Source organism: Dasypus novemcinctus, chromosome 4, assembly GCF_030445035.2.
Source record: "Dasypus novemcinctus isolate mDasNov1 chromosome 4, mDasNov1.1.hap2, whole genome shotgun sequence".
Lineage (NCBI taxonomy): Eukaryota > Metazoa > Chordata > Mammalia > Cingulata > Dasypodidae > Dasypus > Dasypus novemcinctus.
Window position 1 is genome coordinate 157,851,179 of NC_080676.1, and position 25,817 is coordinate 157,876,995.

The 25,817-nt window shown below is 45.8% G+C and overlaps 1 protein-coding gene across 2 annotated transcripts in view; it reads right to left on the reverse strand.

The window, feature by feature from the left end:
- Window positions 1-1,163: 1,163 nt before the first annotated feature.
- The window catches only part of VPS26C (VPS26 endosomal protein sorting factor C), a 78,372-nt gene continuing 53,718 nt past the window's right edge, over window positions 1,164-25,817 (reverse strand). The window contains exons 2-8 of one of the 2 annotated variants that reach the window (XM_004463545.4): window positions 20,892-21,035; window positions 19,546-19,695; window positions 13,778-13,858; window positions 11,079-11,153; window positions 6,815-6,965; window positions 6,377-6,529; window positions 1,164-3,160 (exon numbers count right to left, since the gene is read on the reverse strand). In XM_004463545.4, coding sequence (XP_004463602.1) covers window positions 3,078-3,160; window positions 6,377-6,529; window positions 6,815-6,965; window positions 11,079-11,153; window positions 13,778-13,858; window positions 19,546-19,695; window positions 20,892-21,035 — 837 coding nt within the window. In that variant the 3' untranslated portion in view covers window positions 1,164-3,077. The remainder of the gene's footprint in view (window positions 3,161-6,376; window positions 6,530-6,814; window positions 6,966-11,078; window positions 11,154-13,777; window positions 13,859-19,545; window positions 19,696-20,891; window positions 21,036-25,817) is intronic. The other variant, XM_071214971.1, reaches the window with a different exon arrangement.

Here is a 25,817-nt window from a genome sequence, read left to right on the forward strand (position 1 = left end):
TTTCTGAAAACCAGCTGGAAGTGATGCCAAGTGGCTTCAGTGCCATGGTTCATGAAGAACAAAGCCACATGCTAGCAGAGGCTGTTTTCTTCTCATAGTTCTTTCAAGGTTGGGGTAAGTTAGTATGGTTTGGGGGCCAAGAATCAGCAAAACTATGCAGCTTGGGCAGGTTGCAGCTGCTTTCTCGGCTTGCTCGGCTATGAAGTGGGGATAATAAAATTCTCCTCAGAGGGCTATTGTGAGGTTTGTACCTATACCTAATAGAGGATACTGGAGTTCTCTGAAGGGATCTAGAACACACACTGGCATTTTTACTCTACATAAAGGATGAGAATGTGGACTTTTTGGTCATTTAATCACTTCTATTCCTAAGCTGGGTCCAACTGCAAATCATTTCCTTGGTCTCATGACTTCATTTTCCTTTGATTCAGTGGATTAAAACTAAAGCCATTAGACCTATGAACAAAGGCAGCAGGGCACTTGGCCTCTCTCAACTGAAGTGGTGACACAGCTAACTCATATGTACTGGGAAACAGGAGGAAACAAGTCAAAAATCATGCTTTTGGCATGGCATGGTGAAGTCCCAGTGAAGCACGGGGAGGTGAGAATGGGTCAAAGGGTGGAAAACATGTGACCATTTTACACAGAATGTTCTCCAGCGGAGGTGGGCAGTGCTAAAACATGGACAGGAGCCTGGCAAAATGGATATCCTTATGTAACAACAATTCCCTCATCTATCGAATGGGATATGCTGATACCCTCTTCACAGGGGTGCCATGACAAATAAGATAATACAACATACAGCCCTTGCAACACAGCCTGCTTCAGAGCAACAACTGATGCTCACGCAGCTCTTACTATCATTAGAGCCAAATCCATCGCTGGTCTCTCTTGATGCCTCAGCAACTTAAAACCACCAGAGCTGAGCAACCCTGAGCAGAGCTACAGCCATCACATACATCCAAAATGGGGAATTTAGGCTCACATAAAGTAGTCCTTCTAGAAAGTTCCAAGGATATCATGGCAACTGGCATAGATAGCAGCACCCAATTATGAGACTCTGATGGTAAGGGACAGAAATGGACCTCAAGCATCCACTTTCCCACAAAGCTACCTGAGAAAGTGGATAACAACGCCCACTCTGGAGGAATTCAGGACACTGCTTTGGTTTTTTCATATAGCTTTATTTGTGATGTACCTCTACCTTTTCTCTGGAACTAACAATGTGGTAGGGAACTGGAGCCAGGGAACTGGAGCCAAGGCCCATTTCTGTTGAAATAATTAGGGAGCTGATAGCCAAAATATGGTCCTGTCTAAACCAAAATGTGGTCCTGTCTAAACAAGCACTACCAAAAAACATCCTGTTTCAGGTTCGGTTTGCTGCCTCTCCTTCACCTTCCCCTTTCCCCTTCCTCTCCTCTTTTTGATCTAATTGGAGAATCTCATAACACTGAGCATCCAACATGGGCACCCCGAACCCAGCCAGCCTGGGCAGTATTGGGATGGGTGCTGTCCACAACACCCAAACTTCTGAGTTTTCCCAAAGAGCTGATCATGGAGATGTCAGACATAGTGGGAGGAAGTGACCAAGCAGAGGCCACTCAGGCTTGAATGAAATGATAGAGGGAGCTGGGCCGGCTCCTCAGGTAGTAATTATTCTCCTCTGCTGAGTGCACTCTGAATGTCATACTGACATTCAGAAAATCAGTTTACTGAGGAAGTTATATAGCAATAGGCAAACCAAACATTTCCTCAAAATTCTCATTTAGCCTACTTTTTAAATTAAAAATGATTTCTACCCTAAAGATTTCCCAGAAAGTAGGGTCACTTTATTTTCCTCTGCTCTAGTTTAAACACACAATCAAGGGCAGACAATTACTAATGTCATGAGATTTATAATCCAGAAATGCATTCTCTGGGAATCAATTTCTGAATGACCCGTGGTGCTGTTTCTCTGGCGAGGGCCTAGAATAGAGCAGTGCCCACGTCAGGTCTGCCTCCTGCGTCACCAGCACAGGGAAGTGCAGGGGTGGCGGAGCCTGCAGGGCTCTGGCCCCGGTGGCCTTGTCCAGGCCTGCTGAGGACAAAGGGCTGGAAGGGAAGGCCGCTTAATGGCCAAGGGGGATGGCTTATTTCTGAGGTCTTGCTAACTGCAGACCAACAGACACAATGGCAGGATTTTCTGGAATAAATGTACTGCAGCATACACCACACACTACGAATCTCAATGAGAGGTGAGGCCAAAATTGGTCAAGAACCCCTGGCTCAAAACACAGGCCCTCTGGTGAGTGTGAGAATGGCAAGACCCACCCTGGGGATGGGTCTCCTGCCATCCAGAGTCCACCCAGCATCTACAGTAGCAGCCATCACCCTTTCTTCTGTAACCCTGTGTTTCAGTATCTCCTGGGAATACAGTAGCAGGAACTTTTACACCAGGTCCTGAGACTTAAGAAATACTCCAGCACCAGCCATCCTTACCAAACCCCTCACCTCTGTGAGGGCAAGGAAGACTTCCTGTTTCAGTTCCCTAAAAGTTTTGATGGTGAAAAAATATTATAAAAAGAATTTCAGACTAGAGTGATAAAAAGCTGCGCAGTCCCAGGAGAGGCCACGGTGTACTTCTCCTTGAAGGATAGCTACACACTTCAGAAACGACAACCCTCGTATAGCCATGTCAGCTCACAGAGCTCAAAGCCATCCTGTGCCCTCCAGTCCATCCATGGACCCGCTGCATCTGCTAGCAAGCTGGGGAGGTTTCTCACTTCCCAGCAAAGCCCAGACTACTGGTATAAACTGTCTGACTATGCCTAAAAAGGAACAAGTTGAGAATAATAGGAAGTTTTGTTTTCTGCGAAGATGATCTTGCAAATAATATTAAGAAATCCTGTCGAATTTCAAAGAAAAGGTCTGATTACAGAGGCACACCCTGGAAGCAGAAGCCTTGAGGAAACAAGAAAGGGTGATTATGATGTGGGGAGTCAGGTTCTTTTCTAATACAAAATAATCGAGAAAACAAGTTCATGCTGCAGGCGGAGGCTCCTGTAGAAGCCTGGCAACCGGCTGGACTTCCACGTGGCCTAGATCCTGCTGAGCTTCAGTGGGAAATTCTCTGTGATGAGATGATCAGCATGAAGGAGCACGACGATGTTCACCTCAAACTCTGCAAAAAGAAGAGAGGGCATTGTGTTCACTGGCACTGAGCGGTGGGAACTCGACACCCACCCACTCCAAGTCCAGCAATCTCTGAAAAGCCAGGGGAGCACGAAGTGCCTTTTGGGCTTTTGTATTTATGTTTCCTGAGCTTTTCGGAAAACCAGTGGGGATGACTGTACGGACATCCAACCACCTGCTGTAAACTTTCTCTACATAAATTTCTATCTCCTCATTCTGGAACAGTAAGTCATCAGGCCTCCCAAACCACAATTTCCTTGTCCTTTGTCTTTTCAAAGACTCTTCTAGAATGCTTCAAACTCTTTTGTATTGTTTGACTTTCTTTTTTCCATTTCCTACAGTTCTGAATGGACTAGCATAGACACTAAACGGGCATGCAGTTGCCTGGGTACATTTCCCAAATGCCCCCGAGAGAAACTCTGTTCAGAAACAGCATACAGTTTAACTGCTGTTCCTCTGGATATTGGTCAGCTTCCTCTGAACCACCTGTTCACACCGACATCTCTTAGCTTTTAGCCAACAGGCTTCTCTACTAGCTCTTCAGCTGCTGTGGTGAGCCTTGTCGATCACAACACAAAGGGGTATGTGTGAAGGAGAAGCTCCCTGAAGACAAACACGCAGTTCCTGCCCCAACGCAAAGTGGGAGGAGGAAGGTGGGAGCTGTGTGTGCCAAGAAGCCAGCTGTGAAAGGAGGGCCTCAGCACTGGCTACAGAAGCTTGTGTTTGGAAGGCGCTCCGGGCAACGAAGCCCCAGGTGGCATCTGCCTCTGCCCAAGCAAAAGCCAGCATGTCTCTCCTCACTGTAACAGCCTCAGACCCCGACCCTAGCCCTGGCCCTCCCACCACCACCCTCTGCATTGCTTCCTCCCCACCTAGTCAGCCCCCGGGCAGGGCGCAGGGGACTGGAACAGAGCAGCAGGCAGGGGGGACCACATTTGGCACGGCCTGGCTCCTGGTGAGCAGAAAGCACTGGATGGAACGGCAGTCTGCGTGGGGCAGGGGCTGGAAGATGCTCTCTGGGCTGCCAAGCATCTGAGGTCCGCTGCAGTCAGCCCCGACAGAGCCCAAAGGGAGCTGCACAAAGATACTGCCTTTGACACGGGATGTCATGCCCTCTCATATCCTCTGGGGGTACCAGAGTCTCTGCTGCCACCCCCTGCCTGAGCCTGAGCGTGCTGGTGACGCAGGGCTGGGCGTCGTCGGTGGGCACGGCTGTCCTTTCTCCACACTCACTGCCGCAGCCACAGGCACTCAGTGATTATTTTTTCCTGTAGAGATCTCCCTTACTAACATCACCTGTCATTTCTCAAGACCCCGAACAAGACCAAACATCAGGTACGGGGAAGGAGTACTGCTGGTATCTTAGACCAGAGACTGAGGGCACTATTTTATATGGAGGAGTAAGAGGCACTGCATGCAACCGTTATATGGCAATGTGTAGAGATCTATTTCCTCTGCAAAATTTTGATAAATCTGATAAAGGTAACATGCAAAAAATTTAAACAATTTATACCATGGCAGAAAAGAAAAATGTTTTGTCCCTTTTGGAAGTATATAGGAAAACCAAATTGAGAAATAACAGACAGCATCCTCCTCAATTTAAAGCAAGGTAATGCATGTAGTTGTCTAGAGTCCGCAAAGAAAAACCCCCATGAGCCTGTGAGCCGGGTGCTCTCCAGCAGGAGACGCCCAAGGCCTGGGCACACCGGCTGCTCTGGGTGTGGAAACGCGGGGGCTTCAGGGAGGGAATTTACTCTCCACGCCCTCTGGTACTTTGGATTTTACACTATGGATATGTACTACCTGTTTGACAATAAATGTAAACTTTTTTTTTGAGAAAAATCATGGTACCTTAGCTGGGAGTTAAGCGTGACTCTCCAAGTCAACTTTACGGAAGCTTCGCTGTCCTCCTCTGTGTATCTGGCGAACAGCTGAGTCTGCTGCTGGTCATGCTACTGGCCCGGGCTCCGGGGCCCCGTTAGGCTTCTTCCCACACATCGTTCCGTACACGGAATGAGCGCCACCAGTAGGGACTCGTGCTCTGAGCCCACGGGCCGGCTGAGCCGAGGACTCAGGACCGCAGCAGAGGCACAGAAAGTCACGGAAGCTCAGTGACTTCCTGGCACACAGGACATGCCTTCCTCTCTTAAAACAAGCAGCCTTATGCTCAGCTATGATGGTACAGGTGTCCTAACTTATATTTTAAACTGCATTACTTGGAATTATTTAAAGTGAAATAATGGTACCATTTTTAAAAACCGAAGATTCTCACTGGACAGTTAATAATGCACTTTAAAGGATTTAGGGGGAATAGGACATTAATAAAAAACATACTGGTCTTAGAGAACCAGCTCCCATTTCTCAATACAGCAGGTAGGACAGCAGAAGCAATTTCAATTGCTTCCTTCTGCCGGGTGTTTATTTACCAAAGCGCCTCAGGCACGGCTCAGAGGAAGTCCCAGGGAAGTGTGGGCAAGCTCCTTTGCCGTCTTTTCAATCAGTGTGTGCAGAAAACCAGGCAATTAGGGCCAGGCTCCCTTCCTTTTGTGCCTTTGTTCCACTTCTTTACAGTGTGGGGTTATCTCTCCAGTGGCCTTCATAAACATGATTCTTATTGGGATAGATTACCACTAAAATAATTTATAAGAATATTTAAAATCATGGAGATGTTGGTGTTACAATGTTAAGGGGGGAACAGCAGATACGAAACCGTGTCTGCAACGTGGCTCAGACCCTGTGGTCAATACACTTAGGTATCTACTCATGAAAAATGACCAGACACCGCCTAGAGGCAGAGCACAGTCTCCATGTGTCACCTCCATGGTGATGCAAGTTCACAAAGGGATTTTCACGCATCGGGTCTGGGCTTACCTTACTGGAGAAACCTGTCCTAAGCCCATCTGCACTGCTCCCCTCCGCTCTCTAGTCCTCGCTCGCCTTCGTTTTACTCATAGCACTTATCACCTGGCACCCGAGCTGTCCTACATTTACAGGCTCCCCGTGCGACGACGTCAGTCCCAGGAGAACAGGGACTGGCGGCAGCGACATCCTCGGCGCTGGCACGGCTGCGTCTCTGGGAGGTCTTGTTGCGTGGTGCGCTGAAGTGCTCTGAGCTGTAGCCGGCCCCCAGCAGAGCCCTTCCTGTGGCCGGGCTGCGCACCAGAAGGCTCTGCAGGCCGCGGGGCTGGCAGGGAGTGGGGCTTACCCACTTTGAAGTTGGTGGTCTCCAGCGTCGGGCAGGTGAAGAGTCTGGGGAAGACCATGTATATGGGCACAGAGAGGCTCGTGCAGACGTCCCCGTCGGCAATCTGGATGTTCTGAATCTCTGTGGCATCCCGGGCGTAGCCTTCTGCACACCCTTGAGAAAGGAGAGACCAGCAGTGGTCAGAAAACATCAGGCGTCAGAACAAGCCGGCCCAGAACTGTTGTGACATCCGAGGCTCTGCGGGGAGCTACCCCCCACCCCCATTTCTCCAATGTGCCCTGCGGGATCCTGGAGCGCTCCCTTCCCTTCTCCTCAGACAATGCTGGAATAAGAGAGGGGCTCTGACTTCCACTTCCACGCACAGTCCCTTCGTCTCTGCACACCCGAGGGCACCGGCTGGAAGCAAGGCCAGCCCGTGGCGGTCACAGTGCCCCTTACCACAGGTCTCCACGCGCACCAGCTGCAGCTCGATGCTTCTGATGGCTGCATCCGAGTTTTCAACCACCAGCTCCCCTGTTAGTGGCTGTGTGATAACACAGTTAGTTGAGTTGAGATGTCCTCTAATAAGAAATTTGGGAAGCAATGCTCTCTGAAACAAAGTAAAAACAAATACATGAGGAATGGAACAAGCAAGGAGAGATTACTCGATAGTTACTTTGGTACAAATGAGAAGTTAAAACAAAGCTGGATAACTGGTTATAGAATCAACTGGAATCCTGTTTCAGAGAACGAGAGGAAAAGGAATCAGCATGCTTGTATCTTCTTTCAACATGGACATTAACAGACTGAATTATTCAACAACCATATTTTTATGGCCCCTAACTAACCCCACCCATACAGAATGATCAGAATCATCCTAATTGTCGACACTTGGGTCTGGAAGTTTCTTCTTACCAAGTAATCAGATAAGAAAAAAAAAAGTCTGAGGACATTGCAAGGGTATTTTAGTTAGAAAAATATAAAGCAATGGCAATGAGCTTTAAAACTCTTTTAGGCACCTGAAGAGAACAGAAAAGCTTTCAACTTCCAGCTCAAGATCCTGACTCCTCTGATCTCTCTTCCCACTGACACGATATTATCATATATGAAAAAAATAACTGCTGCTAGAGAAGCTGTGGGGAGCGGCCCTGGCACACTTCCCCTGTGAGGAAATTCTGGGAGATAAAAATGGTTTGAGAAGCAAGCACAGGAGAGTGCAGGAGCCCAGAGGGAGACGTTTCCAGCAGGCCTGTGACAGCCCTGAGATGGGGCAGGGGACTTAGGGAAGGGGTGGCCCGTGTGCAGTGGCAGCCCATCCAAGGGCATGGCCTCGGCAGAAGACCCGTCAGCACACCCTGAGGGAAAGGCGCGGGGTGAGGGCCCACCCTCCCCGCACAGCACTCAAGGCCAAAGCAGAACGCAAGGTGGTAACTGGAAGAAGAGATGCTCATCTGGGCTTAGGATGTACAGTCCAGCTAACAACGCCAGGAATTGATAACCAAGAATCAGCAAACACTTCAGGAAAACTAAAGCAAGAAAAAGAGGCACATGCTCCACAAACAGAAGAAGCAACCCCTAAGAAAGAGAATCAATATAGGAAATGAAAGGTCATCTTGCAAAACCAATACTTAAAACCCTTAGAGAGAGGAAAGAGCACTGCGTCTATGAAAAAAGAAGAGGCTACCCTGAAGAAGGAACAGTGCTTGGAAAGGAACTGCATTCTCGTTGAAGCCATTGTTTCAGTGGATGGACCACACACTAGCTGAGGAGCAAAAGAGGGAACTCAAAGATCGAGCCAACGGGCTCTCCCATGATGCACCTCAGAAATGATACAGGAGAAGTTCACAGAGCTGAAGGAAGGCTCAAGCCTTCAGCAGGAAAGTCACACCAAATGCCACGCACACTGACTAAAATACAGATCCACACCTGGGCAGGTCCTTGTGAAATTTTAGAACACTGGGAATGGGAGATCTTGGAAATTCTCAGAGAGTGGGAAAGAGGAGAAGAAACTGGTAAGTATATGCAACTTTGAGAATCAGATCATGTGAGCATCAATAAACACTAGCAAGCCAGGAAGTTACTTTTCAAAGTTCTGAAGGCACACGATATTAAAGCTAGAATTTTCTACCTAGACCAACTAGGATTCAAGTGTGAGGGCAAAGCAGGATATTTTTCAGACACTCAAGGACTTAAGTTCACTTCTCACCCTTTCTGAAAGAATGTGTCTAGGATGTATTCCAGCAAAGCAAAAAATAAATCAAAAAAGGAAGAAAGCATAGTTAAGTAGAAACAACTGTAAGCAACAGGCTTGGTAAGACTTATACGGCTATTGTTATTGAGGCAACTATTAAGAAATGATTCCTAAGCCACTAAAGATTTAATGTTGAGAAAAATAAAACTGTTAACAATCTGGAACTTTCAGATAATTTCAACAAAACAAAGGAGGTGTGATGGGGAGGGAAAAAAATCAAGTATGAAAAACATTTTCCCTTTTCAGGCAGAAAGTTAAAAGCACTTATTCTCAATATGGTCAGATCATCTTATAATTGTGAACATTTATGAGTAACTATTGGGAAAGTAGAAATCAGATGGCTAACATCCTAATGACTAGGAAAAAAGGAACAAACAACAACAACAGGAAAATCCCATAACTGCAATCTTAATCAGGTAAAGACAGGGAAGAAAGAAAGAGACAGGAAAAGTGAATACAGGAAAAGATATAAAGAATAAAACAAAGGTGACAGTTTTCAAAATTAGAAAATGAATTGAATTCCTCTAAGAGATCATATTTTTAAAAATCCAACTAGATGCTACTGACAGTGACACCATGACATGGTACTGCTAATCTCTGCTCAGTGCCTTTCCCTCACACCATTTCTTTTACCAATTTCTGCATTATTTAGGTTCTTTAGAAGAAAGAGAAAGAAACTTATTCTAAGTAACTTAAACAAAAAAGAGGCTCAGACACTAATGGGAAGATCCTGGTTCTTCTCAGAATCAAGGAAAAGGCTCACCAGCCGGGCCTGGGAAGGACCCAGGGGCCACACCCAGGGCACTGTGGGCTCTCAGCAGCAGGCGTCTGCGGCCTCCCTACCACCTGCTGTCCCCACACGACTCCAGTCCAGGTTCAAGTTCCTGGGAGAGAAAACCCTGACTGGCCTCTGGAGGCACCCACACTCTGGTGGGGCGAAGAGAGCTGTGAGGTGGACAGGAGTGGCCCGGGCCACTCAGGTCGGTGAGCCTCCAGGACGAGGCCCCAATCCTCACTGTACTCACCCTTGACCAGACACTCATCTAGTCCAGAGAGCAAAATGCAGAGGCAGAGTGAGGAAGAAATGTCACGCCCAGAAAGAACTGCGGGAATTCACGGCTTTCTTCAAAATGGGTATCATTAAAAAATACGTATCTGGGGAATATCTGTGGCAATGGATGAGAGAGCTAGACCAAGGAGGCCAGAACATAATGTGAATCTGGGCCAGATTTGCTTCTCTGTCTGCACAGCCTGGGCAGCCAGGTGGGATCTGCCAGGGGGGCTGTCAAGAGGCCAGATGGCCCCTGGCTTCATGCAGGATGCAGGAAGGCTCAGCAGGCCCAGTCGGGGGCTTCCAGACCCTCACTCTGTCGACTGCTGAAGGAAAGAAGCTGCTAGAATCCTCAAAAAGAATGTTACTGGCTGTAGCGGTTTATACTGTTATGAATTCCAAAATTAGATAGTGGATTATGTTTGTAATCTGGTCTATTCCTGGGCGTGACTGAGTTATGATTAGGGCTTTGATTGGGCCATGTCATTAGGGCATCGAGTCCCCACCCATGGGACTCACAGATAAAATGCATGGCAAGGACAGAGATGAGGGTTTCTGATGTTGGAGTTTGATGCTGAAGTCTTAAGCTGGAGCACCAGGAAGTCAGCATGCAGAGGAAAGAGAAGCAAGCTCCGGAAGAGAGGACCCGAGCCAGGAGAAGAACACAGAGGAATAGAGATGGCTCCTTAGACATGGCAGAAACTCCAGGGAGAGAGACAGAGCCATTCACCTGATAGTCTACAGCTGACCTTGTGGAGAGAGGGAAAGTCTAGAGAGCCTCAGAGTCTACAGCTGACCTTGTGGAGAAAACAGAGGAGCTGAGCCCAGAGGAACCCAGGAAGCCTGAACCCTCGCAGATGTCGACAGCCATCTTGCTCCAACACGTGAAAACAGACTTTGGTGAGGGAAGTAACTTATGCTTAATGGCCTGGTAACTGTAAGCTCCTACCCCAAATAAATACCCTTTATAAAAATCAACCAATTTCTGGTATTTTGCATCAGCACCCCTATGGCTGACTGATACACTGGCTATTCTTTGTTGGATGGAAATGTGGGTGGGGGACGCAAACTAAATTTCAGTAAAGGATGACAAGATACGAGGGGCCAAGCCCAGGGGACTGACCATGAGAAATAAATAAAGGGGCTGGTGCCCAGGGCTCAGGAAAGACGGCCTCTGAGCACAGAGCAATGAGTAAACAGTGGTGAACACAGGAGCTTGACAACGCATTCCTCCACACCACCTTTCAGTTTAAAAATACATGAAATTGAAAATATAGACTAACTTGGATATAGACAACAGTCAGGAATTTTCTCTTGCTGATGAGCTGATACACAAAGAAAAAGTGAGCTGCCAGTGTCTGTCAGTGGACTCTAGTTACTAAGAAAATATTTCTGGTATTGGAGTGTAGGGAATGTGTTACCTCTTTGACATTCTGTAAGGTTTCAGGTGTGATGGTGAAGTCCACAGGACTTGGAGTCAGCTTTCCCTTCTGAGGCTAAAATGGGAGATAAAACCAATATCAGCTGGTTGAGGGCAAGAGCTCTGCGGGTCAAACTCCTCTGTCTCCTTTTTAAAACTGAATGGCAGCAGGAAGAACTTGGTAACAGAAGGCAGGATATTTGGGTTCCAAACACAGTTCTGCCAAAAGACAATATGCTCTTTGTCAAGTTGCTTCATCTTCCAGGAACGCATTGGTAAAATGAGGCGACAGACCTAATAATGTCTAAGGTTCCCTAAAATTAGCCATAAGAAATAGAGAAGCATAGCCGGGAGATGTTTCCTCCAAACATCTCCCCTGGAGTAAGAGCTCGGGCTCGTGTGCCTGCTGGGTGCCATCTCAACTCAGTACCCTGGGAGGTGTAACTCCTGCCAGGCCCACTTACAGGTGAGGGCAGGAGGCACAGAGGTGAAGCGACCCACCCAGCAAGTGGAGGACCCAAGATCCAAGCCCAGCCAGTCTGGCTCCAACGCCAGTGTGCTAGCCACCGAGCTGTGCAATCCCTGGGAGAATCATCCCTGTGAAACATTTGTAAATACTACCATGATTAACTAAACTGACCATCCCCCAATTACCTAACTGAAAACCCCCTGGCATCTTCCCAGGGACCCAAGGGGCCCAGTAACCAATGAGGAAGCAGCAATCAGCTCATGAGCATGTTCTCTAGCAAAGGTTCTCTTCCCTGAGGGGACGTAACGGCGTACACGCGTACCCACGGATCGCACGTGGGTTACCTTTCTGCTATTCATTCCTGCAGGGGTAACACCCCGCGCTGCCCAGCTGGCAGGGGCTGTGCCGTGAACAGCGCCCACTGCGTGGGGAGGCCTCACCTGCCTGGGGCTCCCAGGGGCCCCGCACTGGGTGAGCTGCCGAACTGGGACTCATTCTTCACAAAATTGAGTGCTCTTTTATTAAGGGCACAAAAAGGTATGTGTTTCTCTTAGGGACTAATCTACATTTTTTAAAGCAAATTTTTGGCTTCTATTTGTAGACCTTTGATAGTAAAAGGTAAATTATCCATCTAAATCATAGAACTTACAAAAAAAGATAAACATTTTAAAAATTTTGTATATGAATTTATGCAACAGTTTTATCATTACAATAGACAGTGATTATTAACAATTTAACGAGGGAACTGCAAATGTTCGAAGTCCTAAAAAGGCGACAAAAATGAGTGATTTTGCCAATCTATGCACAAGAGACTTAAATCTTAGATTTTCACTTAATCACTACCAATGGACATTTCATAAGAGTGTAAAAGAAATGCCATAATTGCAAATTTCCCACAAAAATTTATGGAGATTCCAGACAATTTCTTGACAGTTCCTCTCTCACAATATACCTGTGCTAAGGTACCCCCCGCAATTATTCAGGCATGTGGCAGACTGTGAAGTTGGGGTGAGGACCCCAGGATGCTGAGTCCTGCTCAATGCCAGGAAGCTGCACGCTGCGCTGAGGACTGCGTGGAGGAAAGCAGCTGTGCCCAGGTCTGGGCGGTGCTCTGACACGCTGCCCCGCCCCACAGAGCCCACATGCCGATGGACCATGGGTGTGTCCCAGCTCGAGGAGGCCTTGGGGCAGCCTGCCCACGGCTGATGCATATGCACCCCTGCCTGCCCGCTGTGGGGCTGCTCTCAGGCTCACCACCTTCAGGCATGGCTGAGACCTGGGCTCCTCCAGGAAACTAGTGTTTTGCTAACTTCTGTCCCCGAGCTGCTCAGAATCAAACCAAAGCCAGAATGTGCCACTGCTGAGCCTAGTCATGAGGGAGAGAGCTGGACAACAGGAAGACCGGGAATGAGGGAGGAGGCTGGCCCTTGACCAGAGTTGTGAGCACTGTCGTACAGGGCAGGGAGGGACTGCGGGGCAAGGACCAAGGCACAGCAGCCTCCTTGTGATACAGAGCCAAGAGATGCCCGAGAGACGATCAGCGGACTCTAATGCCGTGAGCCTATCAGTCACCACGTGTCCAGCCCTGGGCAGGGGCTGACGGTCACTGCTGGAATCTGCAGGACTAGGGAACTGATCCTTGCTGGCTGCAAAGGGCTCTGCCGGGAGCTCACCCAGAGTCCACCGCAGCCAAGTGGAGCGGGAGCCAGCTCCTTAAGCTGGCACATGAAAGGGCTCTTTCAAGAACATTTTGTACTGTAAATTATTAGCAGAGCAGGAAGGCACTGGGAGAGGCAACCCCCACGGGCCCTGATGGCCTTGCAAGGATATGCTGGGTGTGCCAAGAAGGCAAGGCTCTAGCCACTCTTTACCAGGTTGTTTCTCTGAACTGTTTTCCTTGAGCAACCTTGAGGGACTGAGGCGGTGTCTCCCTGAGACAAAAAACAGGCTTGCTTACTGCCAACTGTAAGAGTGGTGGGTTCCCAAGCTCAGCGCCCCTCATTCAGCTGTGACGCACACCCTTTACGGGGGCAGCATCCACCTGGACCCATGGCATCACCCCGTGGGGTGACGGGGCAAGGGGAATGACCACAGGTTGACGGCCAGGCCACCTGCTGTGCCACGAGACATGAGGGCCCTTGTCTCGTCTCCTGCCAGCATCCACGAAACAGTAATGGTTAACTTACTAACTTGTAAAAAGGTAAAATCCCAGAGCCCCTCATAAAGCTTACGACAGAGTGAACGATGAATTCACAGGTCTTTGTCAAGTCCTTGGCCAACAGAGACCGCCTCATGTCACAGCGCAGTGTATACTGGAGGGAAAAAGGTAGAGAAGAAAACGTCATGTTAGTGAGACTTCTTTTTGTCTTAGAATTATATTCCAAGAGTAAAGAAATGAAACATACTTTAAGGAAACTTTGTCCAATTAAATATGTTGTATAAAATGAATATAAACAGTAGAGAGAGGCGAGACTCAACATAAAGCCATTTCTACCAGAAAAAGATAATAAACAAAAACACTTAAAAGTTTCTTCTTTAGCTTATCCCCACAGCCATCCTGTAGTTGGACCCACTGGAAAATAGGTGCATCTTCTTACCTGTAATAGAGGAAAAGAATGGGCGGTACAAGAGAAAGAGCAAAGCACTTAGAGGCCGGCGCATGTGCAAATCCTGGTAATTGTCCTGCTGTGTGACCTACTTGATGGAAGCGAGTGCTTTCCATTCCTTCACCCCCTCACTCACTGTAACCCACTCTGCGTGCAAAGCCCTGCAGAAGGCACCAGGGCTGAGATGAGAGGCACAACCCTGCCCTCGGGGAGCGTAGCGCTTCCTGAAGAGTACTGACCTTGAGAGCCCCACGTAGTAAAGGCCTTAGATGACCTAAGACTCTACGGAATCTGAAAAACAGTTCCTCAAGGGATAAAGGGGGGAAAGTCTTTAAAATTTTTATTTGGGAAAAATTTCAAATGTATACAAAAGTAAAGAGAAGGGCACAACGAAGCCCCACATGTCCATCAACCAGGCTCTACAGCTGTCCGCTCATGGCCAGTCTGATTTTCTCTCTACTTCCTCTCAGCCCTTCCCGCTTTGCCAACACACAGATGCATCCTGTGTGCAAAAAAAAAAGTGGACAGGAAAGGAGCCTGGCATCACCCTTGCTTTTAACTGAGCCCTACTCAACTTCTCTACCGTCCCTGTATTAGTTTCCTGCACTGGCCGCTGCAGGTGTGCCTGCTGTGGTGCAGTCCCTTTACAGGTAGAATTCTCGAGCGGGAGCCCCACACAGTGCTGGTTACTGAGGTGAAACCATGACTTTGAAAACGGAGTGTCTGTTCACATCCCTGCCGATGAATTATGAGACTGGGTAATTATTCTATATCAAAATTCTATAGCATGATTACTGTCTTAATGCTAGTCTTAAAAAAAAAAGTCACACAACCCATGTTAATAAAGTTAGCTGTTGCTTTAACCATCCAGGAAAAACATCAGGGTTATATTAAAAAAAATTTTCAAAACTCGGGCTATATGCATAGTTGACTCAAGAGGCTACATTCTTAGGAACGTTTCCCCATTGAACAACTTTAAGGTATTACAGGGGAGAGTAAGAGATTCTTTACAGCGCTAGTCGGTATTATACGTATTCTCCATCAAGATCCACTCTGGTCTCCCCAGCCAGGCAGCTCAGCTAGACATGGGCTGGTACCACATGCATCCCCTTCCACCTGCACCCCCACGTGCCGGCTGGCATGGGTCTGGGGTCAGAGGACATTTTGTTCTGGATTGCTGGATTGCCTGGTATCTCTAATTCTTTCCCGATGGGAACTTGCCCCTCCTCAGTTCTACCTCAGGGGTTTGGTTGGGGCTGACCCTCTCCTCGTACCTGGGTCCAGAAGCTGGGAAGAGGAAGAATTCCCTTTCTGCTGGGGTCGCTGACCCAGTAGATTGCGAGCCTGCAGCTCCTTGCTGCCAGCCAGTTTGGCCATCACAAGGGAAGAGGCTGCATGAGAATGAAGCCTACTCAGAAGAAAGCCGAGCTGAGGCACTGCTGGAGCCCCGGGATCCAACCCGGCTTCAACATTCCCACGGGACTGTCAATTCTATGACCCAACAGCCCTTTTATAGCTCAAGTCTATAGCTTGCAAATCAAAGGGTGTGAATAACAGGCAACGACTTTTGATTAGCACATAGTTGTTAAGTGTGAAAGCAATAATTAGTAATATAAGGCAGCTCATTATAAGTGGGAAGGAAAAAAGGTAGAGAAGAAGAGGAAAACACTGGTATATGTTCTAGGAATTGTGTTAAGTTCTTTTACAAGTAACTATCTCATTTAATCCTAACCATATCAATATAAAGACTATTAGGGTAGTATGAGATGAGTCATCATTAATTAATTTATTCAACCATTCAGCAAATACTTAATTAGCACATCCTGTGTGCCTGGCACTGTACTATGTACCTTCCAGGATTATCTCAATTTTTTGTGTTTTTTTTAGATTTATTTTATTTCTCTCCCCTCCTCGCCCCCCCCTCCCTCAACCCCCACCGTTGTCTGCTCTCTGTGTTCATTCGCTGTGTTCTTCTGCATCCGTTTGCTTTATCTGGTGGCACTGGGAAACTGCGTCTCTTTTTTGTTGCATTATCTTACTGCATCAGCTCTCCGCATGTGTGGTGCCTGGGCAGGCTGAGCTTTTTTCACGCGGGGTGGCTCTCCTTGCAGGGCGCACTCCTTGAGCGTGGGGCACCCCTATGTGGGGGCGCCCCTGCATGGCACAGCACTCCTTGAGCACGTCAGCACTGCGCATGGGCTAGCTCATCACACAGGTCAGGAGGCCCTGGGGATCGAACCCTGGACCCTCAATTTGGTAGATGGACGCTCTATCAGTTGAGCCGCATCCGCTTCCCAGGACTATCTCACTTAATTCCCTAGGAGAGGTAAGGACAGCTGCAAGGAGCACAGAGGTGCCAAACCTGTGCTCTCCTGTGGCAAAGCTGTTACCCAAGCCCAGATCTGTCAGCTGCAGACCCTCCATCTGTCCACCTGATCCTGCTCTTTGCCTAATACCAGGGAGGGATCCCAGAGGTATGAGCCACAGGAGGTCAGACTTGAGCAAGGCATCGAGAGGGAGGTGCAAGATGCCACCTTCTTCAACTGTCAATAATGCAACATCAACAGAAAAGAAGACGACGCCTATCACTAGAAGCACAGCAGACTCCTCTAAAGAATACTTTTATCACTCATCAAGAGTAACTTCAACCTCGAGAAATTACTTCTGAATATACCATTTCAAATGACATGCCAGCACTGCTATAGTTTGTGTTGTGGTATTAAATCTTGCTAGCTAGAGTGGAACATGATAAAGCTTGCCTACAATTTCAGTAAGTTTTAAAAGAAAAGGTAGTTGCAGAAAGGACAACTAGGAAAGACTGACAGTTTGTTGTATGGAGTATTTAATATAAAGACAAGAAATGAACTCAGCATGTCGAAGATGACTAGTAAGAGTAAATATAATCAAGCATTCTATCTAGGAAATAACAGGCCAAACAAACCCCCTGCACCTTAGGCATTTAATCCTGGTTAAATTTTTAAATCTTTTATTCTGTCTAACGATTTTTATATTTTTACACTATGTTACTATAATACAATTCAATCCCAGAAGTGATATGGGTATACAAATATTATGGCAAATTATAAGCAAAAATTTTCTCTATGCCGTTATTTCAGAAAGATGTTTTTATGACTTACAATAGAAATTTCTATCCAAAGGAATGTACCCCCTCAGGGTAAACAGAGTAAACAATGGGTCCCCAGCGGAGGTGGTTCCCTGAGCTGAAGTTTGTTGTGTGACCAGGAAAGTACTTGTCCTCTCTGGGTGGAACTTGCTCTACTATAAACAAGGAAGCCAGAAAAGGACTTTCTAGCGTTTGAATGAGTGAAAATAGATTAAAAAAAAAAACAACAGCTAAACCTAGTGTCTCTCAAAAAGCATCTTTTTTCAAAATGTAAAAAGAAGTACTGACATGTGACTAAGAATAGAAATTAGATGAATTTGGGAATTTTTGTTCATTTTCATAGTTGAGAAAATGATAACTGGTTAAGTAGGAGAATGTTCTTATTTTTGGATGTGGCTACTGAAGTATTTACAGATGAAATATCAAGCTTCTGTAACTCATTTTAAAACTTCAGAAAAAAATATGGCAAAATATTAATAAATGTTGACTCTAAATGATATGACAGGTGTAAGGGTAGTAATCTCTTATAAATTTGAGGTTAAGCTAAGAAGAAATCTCTTCAATTTTAGATATTTGTGAGATATCTGTGGAGATAACAGAATTCCAAATTGTAGCTTCTAGATTCAATCCTCAAGTGGCGAAATTTGATGGTAAAAAAGGAAGCGGTGATTATTCGCTTTACTAAAGAATTGACCACATGTTAAGCCTCCCATTGCACATGAAATAGTTTCCAATTTATACACAGCTTTGCAGGAACACAAGCATGCAAGTCTTACACGTACATCTGTATGTCTTTCTTGGCAGTATCTGGAAAAGGATGAGGTTTAATTTATATTTAAACAAATGCATCTTCTTTTAATGGGTAACAATAAAAATAGGAGAGATTAAGAAGTAGTATAACCACTGAAAACTGATGTCATTCCATTCAGTTTCTAATTAACATATCCCGATGTTATTAAATATGTTCTGTATATGTTATAGTATTCTATTTTTCAAATAATAATACTGTTATTATTAAAACAGTATTAAAGAACTACCAGGTGGGGAAAGCAAATTGGTGCTGATTCTGGAAAAGGAATGGAAATAATTTTCAGAGTGAAACATGTATGATGTTTTCAGTTTTGCTAAAAATGTATTTTTCGTTTACTTTCTTTCATGGCCAAAGTACTCCCAGCCTAGAAGGTTAGGCAGAAAATTCACATCCACATAGCAGCGACTGGTGCTTGTACGTGAGCAGCTTTCTCTGGCTCGAGGTGCTGACCCAGTTCCTGTTGGGACTTCCGAGGGGCTGTCCGAAGCCTGAGGCGTGATGCCTGCAACAGGGGCATGAATCGTAAAGGCCTGGAAACGTTTCTCTCCACAGAAGGGTACTGACTGCAATAGAAGGCATCCTACTGCAAGTGATTCGTTTTGACAGATCCTCTTAGGCAATTCATAAAACTGCCGGGCAGACAGACCTTTGGTTAAACCCTCACAAGTATTTTGAGGATTTTTATTTTAAAAGGTGCTGTATATTTCAAGCAGGGAATGGTTTCCACCAATACCACATTATCAACTAAAATGTAATAAATCAAAAAAATTTCTAGCATTCTGCCTCTTTGCACATACGTAAGACAAAACAGTTTTGCCTCATCCAGCAAGGGACTGCGGCCGACTGATGTCACAAAAGTACCTTTCTTTCCACCAAATAAAGGAAAGGCTCTCTTTCTCCTGCTCTGAGTCATGACTCCGAGTGGCTCCTGGGACAACAATAGCAACTGTGAAAGACATCCTTAACTAGCAGAGGTAGCAGGAAGTCATAAATCCACTTCCCCTCATGTCCGAGGCCTGCTCAATAGAGAATTCAAGCCTATGTTCAAGTGGGAGCCTTGGGGTATCAGACAAAGAGACATTTACAAGTGTAAAATAGACAAGCCGGGCAGTGCTGCTGCCAGAAAGAGGTTAGGGCATGTCCTTCACCAGTCAATGAGAGCACGCCTCGCAGGGCGGCCTGCGGCCTGGAAAGAGCCCAAGCGACACAAAGGAACTTGAAAAAAGAAGTTGTAGCAAGTTCTTCCAGGGTTGCCATAAAAAAGCCAATGGTCTCCTATAAAATGTGTTCAGCAGGGCAAAGTGAGAAACCGCTACAGAATATACATGAGAGGTCTCAACAATCAGCATGGTATGAAATTCTTGGGACTATCTATGACTGTTCCATGAAAGACCAAGGTGGTGTTGGGAAGCCACGTTTTCAGGGCAGGCCGAGGGCCTGGGAGCAGGAACCTCTCACCTGGATGTTGACAAACACGCCGTGATAAGTCTCATATAGGACCTTGTTGCCCTTCACGTGCAGAGGAAATTCAAAAGGAATTTCTGTTTTGCCGCTGGGAAATTTTCCTGGCTTCACCATTTCTATGGTACTGGTGATAATTTGGATAGGCTGTAAACAAAAATCAACTTGGTCCATCAGCTTGCACTTTTAGGGCGACTTTCAGAGGACAGTACCTGCGAACAACCTCCTCAAGGCACACCCCGATCCCTTGGGCACTGCCGTGCAGGTGTCACAGGTGGCTGGTGAGCCACGAGTGGGGTCCGTTCTGTCAGTGCGGACCCTGAGGTGCTTGGGGCACGGCAGGAACTGAACAGGTGTTTCCCTCTCCTGACCATATGTCTCCTTTGAGAGTCACCACGGCCAGTCAATGCAGCTTCTTCCTACCCCATCTTGCAGGATGAAGAGGCAGACACGGCACAGGAAGGGACCTGGCTAGGAGAGCTGCCATGGGACCCCGCTGCGTGTCCCCCCCGTCCAGCCCCAGCCCAGCCCTCTGCAGCGGGGGCGATGCAGCCGGCACACAGGCCTCCCCGGGGCTGCTCGCCATGCGGGAAGGCAGGGGCTTCCCTCCAGCCTTGCCTCCAGCCGCCTCTGCCTGTCCTGGCATTTGGAACCGTGCCCAAAAGGCGGATATTCATGTTTTTCATGCGTGGGTTTATCATCAGTCTGAGAAAGTCCATAACTTCGGAGGCAAGCCTCTAGTGCTAATGGGGTCAAGTGAGCAACGCGTGGAAAAACATGGGAAGCCCGGCATGTGCACGCTGAGGATATCAACATGCACCTTCCTTCCCCCTTCAAACTGAAAGAGTGCGCATGTCCTTCAAGATAAGGAAACTAGAAATACAGAAAAGGAGCTTACATTTACATTCTGGAACACATAACTCTACCCTACACGGCAAAAAGAAAGGCTACTGCTCTATTTGCATGTCGCCTTAATGTCCACTCCAAGAGCAGCAATATACCGAGCTAATAAAGCGACACTTTTGGTTTAGGAAGGCAAGGACCAGCACAGTCCCAGGCACAGCTTCTCAGGAGAGCTTTGATCTTTTTATGGTTGAAATTATGAACTATTTATAATTCTCTTAAACATACTTATCAAATAAGAATAAATACTTTTTCAACAACAGGACATATTTAGAAACAAAATATCTGAATATTTTTTCAAATTAATTATTAATTCCTGAAAGTCTGACTATGACTATCCCTTGCAAAATAACAATGGACAGCAATAAAGACAGCAAGTGAAAAACCACCATACACATTTGGATGGAGAACTGAAAAATCTGAAATCTGAGCATTCTTACCTTAACGGAATTATAAAAAGCCTCAAACACGCCCACACTTTTGGCACTGAGCTGGAGGTTTACTGTTCCTTCCATTGTCAAAGAAACTCCCTGGTGTTGGACTGAATCCTTACTAGATATGACCACCACGCCGGAGAGCATTTCCTAGGAGAGAAAAGAGAACCACAGTTCACCTGGTGTGGCTTTTTCATCCACCTTGTTCATTAACAAAAGTCAGCCCCCTTAGCGCAGACATCAGACTTCCACTGAGTACTTACGACAGATTGACCCCAGCTGGGGCCAGATACCCACTGACAATTACATGAGCAATTTAATCCAACTGGCAGTTGGTCTGGTGTACTTTCTGCCCAGAAAACCTCAACTGAGAAGGCGAGATTGTGAGGTTATCACTACAACATGGCCACTTTCACTAAAGACTGTTGTCCCCTGATGTTCACTGTGTTGTCCCCCGATGGTCACTTTGGTAGCCATTCAAGCCTGGAGTTCCTGGTTCATAAACCATAGAGGGAAGATTTCACAAGAGATCATCTATCCATTTATCTGAAGGTAATTACTGAGTAATTGAATATGAACATTAACTACATTCTTTACTGGATGGCAGTTTCTTCCTGTCGCCATAGAACTTGATAGTTTGAATTTGTTCTGGGGATTTGAGTGGAAAAGGAAGGTGAGGAATTAAATAGCATCAACCCAGTGCCAAGAGAATTCACAATAAATACAAAACGATAGGTTTCTGAAATGACCTTTGAGAAGGCAGCAAAACTGCTGTCAAATGGTAATATGATGGTGGAAAACTGTTGACAACGAAACAAAACGAAAAATAAAGACTGGCCTGCAAATCAAAGCATTTAAAAACCTGCTCTATTAACGTTTAAAACTGCTTACTTCTTATTTCCTCTCATGATCCAGTGAAAAAAATGTAGACCAAGTTCCTACATTATGTGGAACTTGGGGATCAGAGAATGTTCCAGGTCTCCAAATATGCTAAGTATTTTGTTTTTGTTCCCCATTCCCCATCCTGAAGTCCAGAAGTTGAAATTAAAACAAACACTATCATCTCCCCTTTAGGCAGATTTCAAGGAGGAGGACTCATTTTGTTCCTAAGAACATACAAAGTTTATAAGCAAATTTAAAGGAAAACACCATTAGAACTGAGGTGGCACAACTGATAGGGAACCTCTCTCCACATCAGGGGGCTCTGAGATCGAACCCCAGTGAATCCTAGAGGAGAGAAAATCAGAAGAGAAGAAAACACAGACAGCAAAAACAGCAGGGTGGGAGGAGGGAAGGGGGAAAATTAATTAATTAATCTTTAAAAAAAAAAAAGAACAGTGGATTCACCTTATTAAAAAAAAGGAAAAAAAAACAACTAAAATAATCTTTTGGTATGACCTAAATTAAAGTGAAATCTAATTTTTAAAAATTTAATAGTATATTTTTAAAAATGCACTTGACTAGTATGTTCCAGAAAGAAAACAAGAAAATAATTTCATGAGTTTTATCGATTAAACAATACATTAGCATTTGAGAGTTCCTGTTTAATTGTAATTTCAGTTATTCTCACGGGAACAGGATCTGGGTTGACCACTGCCTGGGATATTATAATGGTGACATTAATAGAACCTTTTCCTTCCTTAATCCCTATGGCATGGGAAGGAAATAGCAGTGAAGCACCTTGGAAGGAAGCAAGCAGAGTAAATATGTTATGACCCATGAGATTCTTTTGTCATTCTTTGATTTAATTAAAAAACAAAACGGTAGAGAAAATAAAAAATTAATAAAATATTTGTAGATAAATGAGGCATTTTTACAATATACAAGTCTATTCAATTTCTACCAACAAAAGGAGGATATGGAATTAGTCCAAGGGTAGCCCAAAAAGCTAAGAATTTTAGAAACAGAAGATAATTCAACGGAGTTAATTAGGACTTATGGTAGTGAGAAAACAGACAAGGCTTGATTAATTCTGGTAAAGGAGGATAGAGTGAACTTTAATAACAGAAATTAAGGAAATTAAGGAAGATCTCACAGAACTACCCTGAGACTTTTGACTAGAACTCTCAACAAGGGCAAAATTAGATTTTTGATTCTGGGTAGTGTTGATGTCTCACCCAGTGGAATAAGCAGGGCTCCTTCAGCTGGTCTCGAGGACAGCAGTGAGTCCCGGAAACGATACACAAAAACCCTACGTGCATGTGCTCCTTTCAGGGAGAAGACCCGTGGATTATCCTATCACCAAGGAGGCAACTGACCTACAGAAGGTTAAGAAGCACAGATGGACGCAGGGGTGTCCCCGCGTAGGGGAGCCCCACGCGCAAGGAGTGCGCCCAGTAAGGAGAGTGCCCTGTAAGGAGAGCCGCCCAGCACGAAAGAAAGTGCATCCTGCCCAAGAATGGCGCCGCACACACGGAGAGCTGACGCAGCAAGATGATGCAACACAAAGAAACACAAATTCCCGGTGCCGCTGATAAGGATAGAAGCAGTCACAGAAAGAACACACAGCAAATGGACACAGAGAGCAGACAACTGGGAGGGGGGGCGGGGGAGGGAGAAAAAAATAAATCTTAAAAAAAAAAAAAGCACAGATGCAGGATGCAGGCCGTGCACTTGTAGGCATGGGGCAGATAGAGGGGTGATGGGTCCCAGGGCTCTGGACTGCAGATTTCTACCTTTTCAGGGGTTTGCAATTATGCCATTCAGCATAGTAGGCCAGCACAGGTGCCTTGCATCAACCATCATTATGAAAAACTCTCCTCTTGGTCAGGTGATGTGTTGCTGGGGGCCACTCCCCAGAGAGCCTGCTGCAAGTAAGCTTAAGTCCCTTCCCAGGGAGAATCAAGTCTAAGTGGAGGGCCTAAAACTCTGGCTTCAACCTTAAGCCAAAAGATCAGGCTGGGAGTGAGGCAGAAACAAGGCTACTGGCCACACACTGGTCTTCTCAGCCATGCTGGGCTCTCAGCAATAACCACTACCCAGTTCACCCCAGGAGTGGTAACAGAAACCACCCTGTCTGTCTCTGTCATCTCTAAATGAAAAGGTCACCACCAAACTATATAACTTTCTTTCTTTTTTGTTCTCTGGAATGAAATGCCAAAACCGTAATTGGGACTCTGGGTTTCAAGATGGCGGAATCAACTCTCCATTTCCCCTTTTGCTTCCTGGAAACTCTGCCGAAGAACAAGAAACAACCACATACTCCATGAAAAAGGGGGAAGAGCTGCAAACAGAAATGAAGACTGAGCAGGGGACCTGCAGTAAAAAGCTGGAAGAAGGCCGGCATGGAGCTCAGAGAGGGAGCAAATCCACTTCTCTAGGTGCAGGCAAACCTGGAGCAGCTGCAGTGGCTGGCGGCGGGAGCTTTGCTGGAGCCCGCCAGGTCTGCAGAAGCAGATGAGGCAGAGCTAAATGAGGAACCCTACAAACACGCCATTGGCAGAAACAGTTGTCTCTGGGGCCATGAGGCAATGAGACAGCCTGTGTTGTGAAAACGTCCCACAGCTGCTTTTCTCACAGGCTGAAGAGAAGAAAAGGTTAAAGAAACTCACACATACAACCTCAGGCTGTTGGAAAATGCCCAGCCAACCTGGGCTAGGAATAAGCTTATCTTCTGGCAAGGAGACATTACAAAAAAAGAATAAGGACCAGCAGAGGAGCACATGACTGACAGAATGGTTAAAAAATAAAAGAAAGAGGAAAATCCAAATGGCAGATGATGGCTACATAAAAGACAGATTATGTCACTCTTCTACTAAAAAAACCCCAAACCCCAAAATGGCTCCCCATGTCATTTAGGGTAAAGGGCAAAGTCATTACAGTGGTCCACAAAGAGGGCTCTGCCCCTCCCCTTCACCTGTGTGGCAGCATGTCAACCCCCTGCCCCCCAATCCCCACCCCACTTCCCTACTTCTGCCTCACTGGCCTCCTTGTTGCCCCATGCTGCACCTGTTCCAGCCTCAGGACATTTGCACAGGCTCTTCCCTCCACCTGGGATGCTCTTCGCCCTGATATCCATACAGTTCCCTCGCTTCCTTCTAGTCATAGCTCAAATGACACCATTTTCATGAGGCCTTCTTCCCTGACCAGCTCTATTTAAAATTGCAAAGCCGTTTTCCCAACACTCACTTGTCCCCCTCAGTTTTCTCTGGAGCACTTACTGTCTTCTGAAATACTACATATATACTTATTTGTTTGATTTGCTGTCTTTCACCCAATGAAACAGAAACTCCACAAGTGTAGAGTGATCAGCAATAGTAGGTGCTCAATGAATTTTTATTGAATGAGTGATTGTTATCCAGACTAAACAGTACCATCAAGCAAATGAAAACTGTCAATATGCATTTCCCCATGAATTTTAAAAACATAATGAAGCACCTGCCTGGTGAACACAAAACTGAGCTATAAGAACTCAGGGATGAAATGGTGAGGCAACAGCAAAAGATAAAAATGTTTAAAAAATTCAGAAAGGAAGTAAAAGGAAAAAAAGAAAACCATCACAGAAAAGGAGATCAAACTAGGAACACAAAATACATAGAGGACAAAAATGAAAAAATTCAAACAAATAAAATGAAAATTAAAGAATTAAAAAGAATCATAAAGATGATACAAATGGGATACAGGTAAAGAATATCCAAAATATGCAAAATGAAGTTCCCAAAAGAAGAAAACTGAAATAATGGATTAAGAATATTTACTATAAAAATACTGAAAAGGCATAAACTCTAGCAAAATTATTCAACTTCAAAGATAAAGAAGACTTTGAGCAATCAGACAAAAAGATCAAGTGATTTATAAGAGGGAAAAAAACCCCAGATTTCTCCCTAGCAAAAAACATCAAAATGAAAGTAGAGCAATCCCACAAAAATACCCAAGGAAACAAAGTATGATCTTAGAACTTTATATCTACCTAGTCATTCAAGTAAAAAGGAA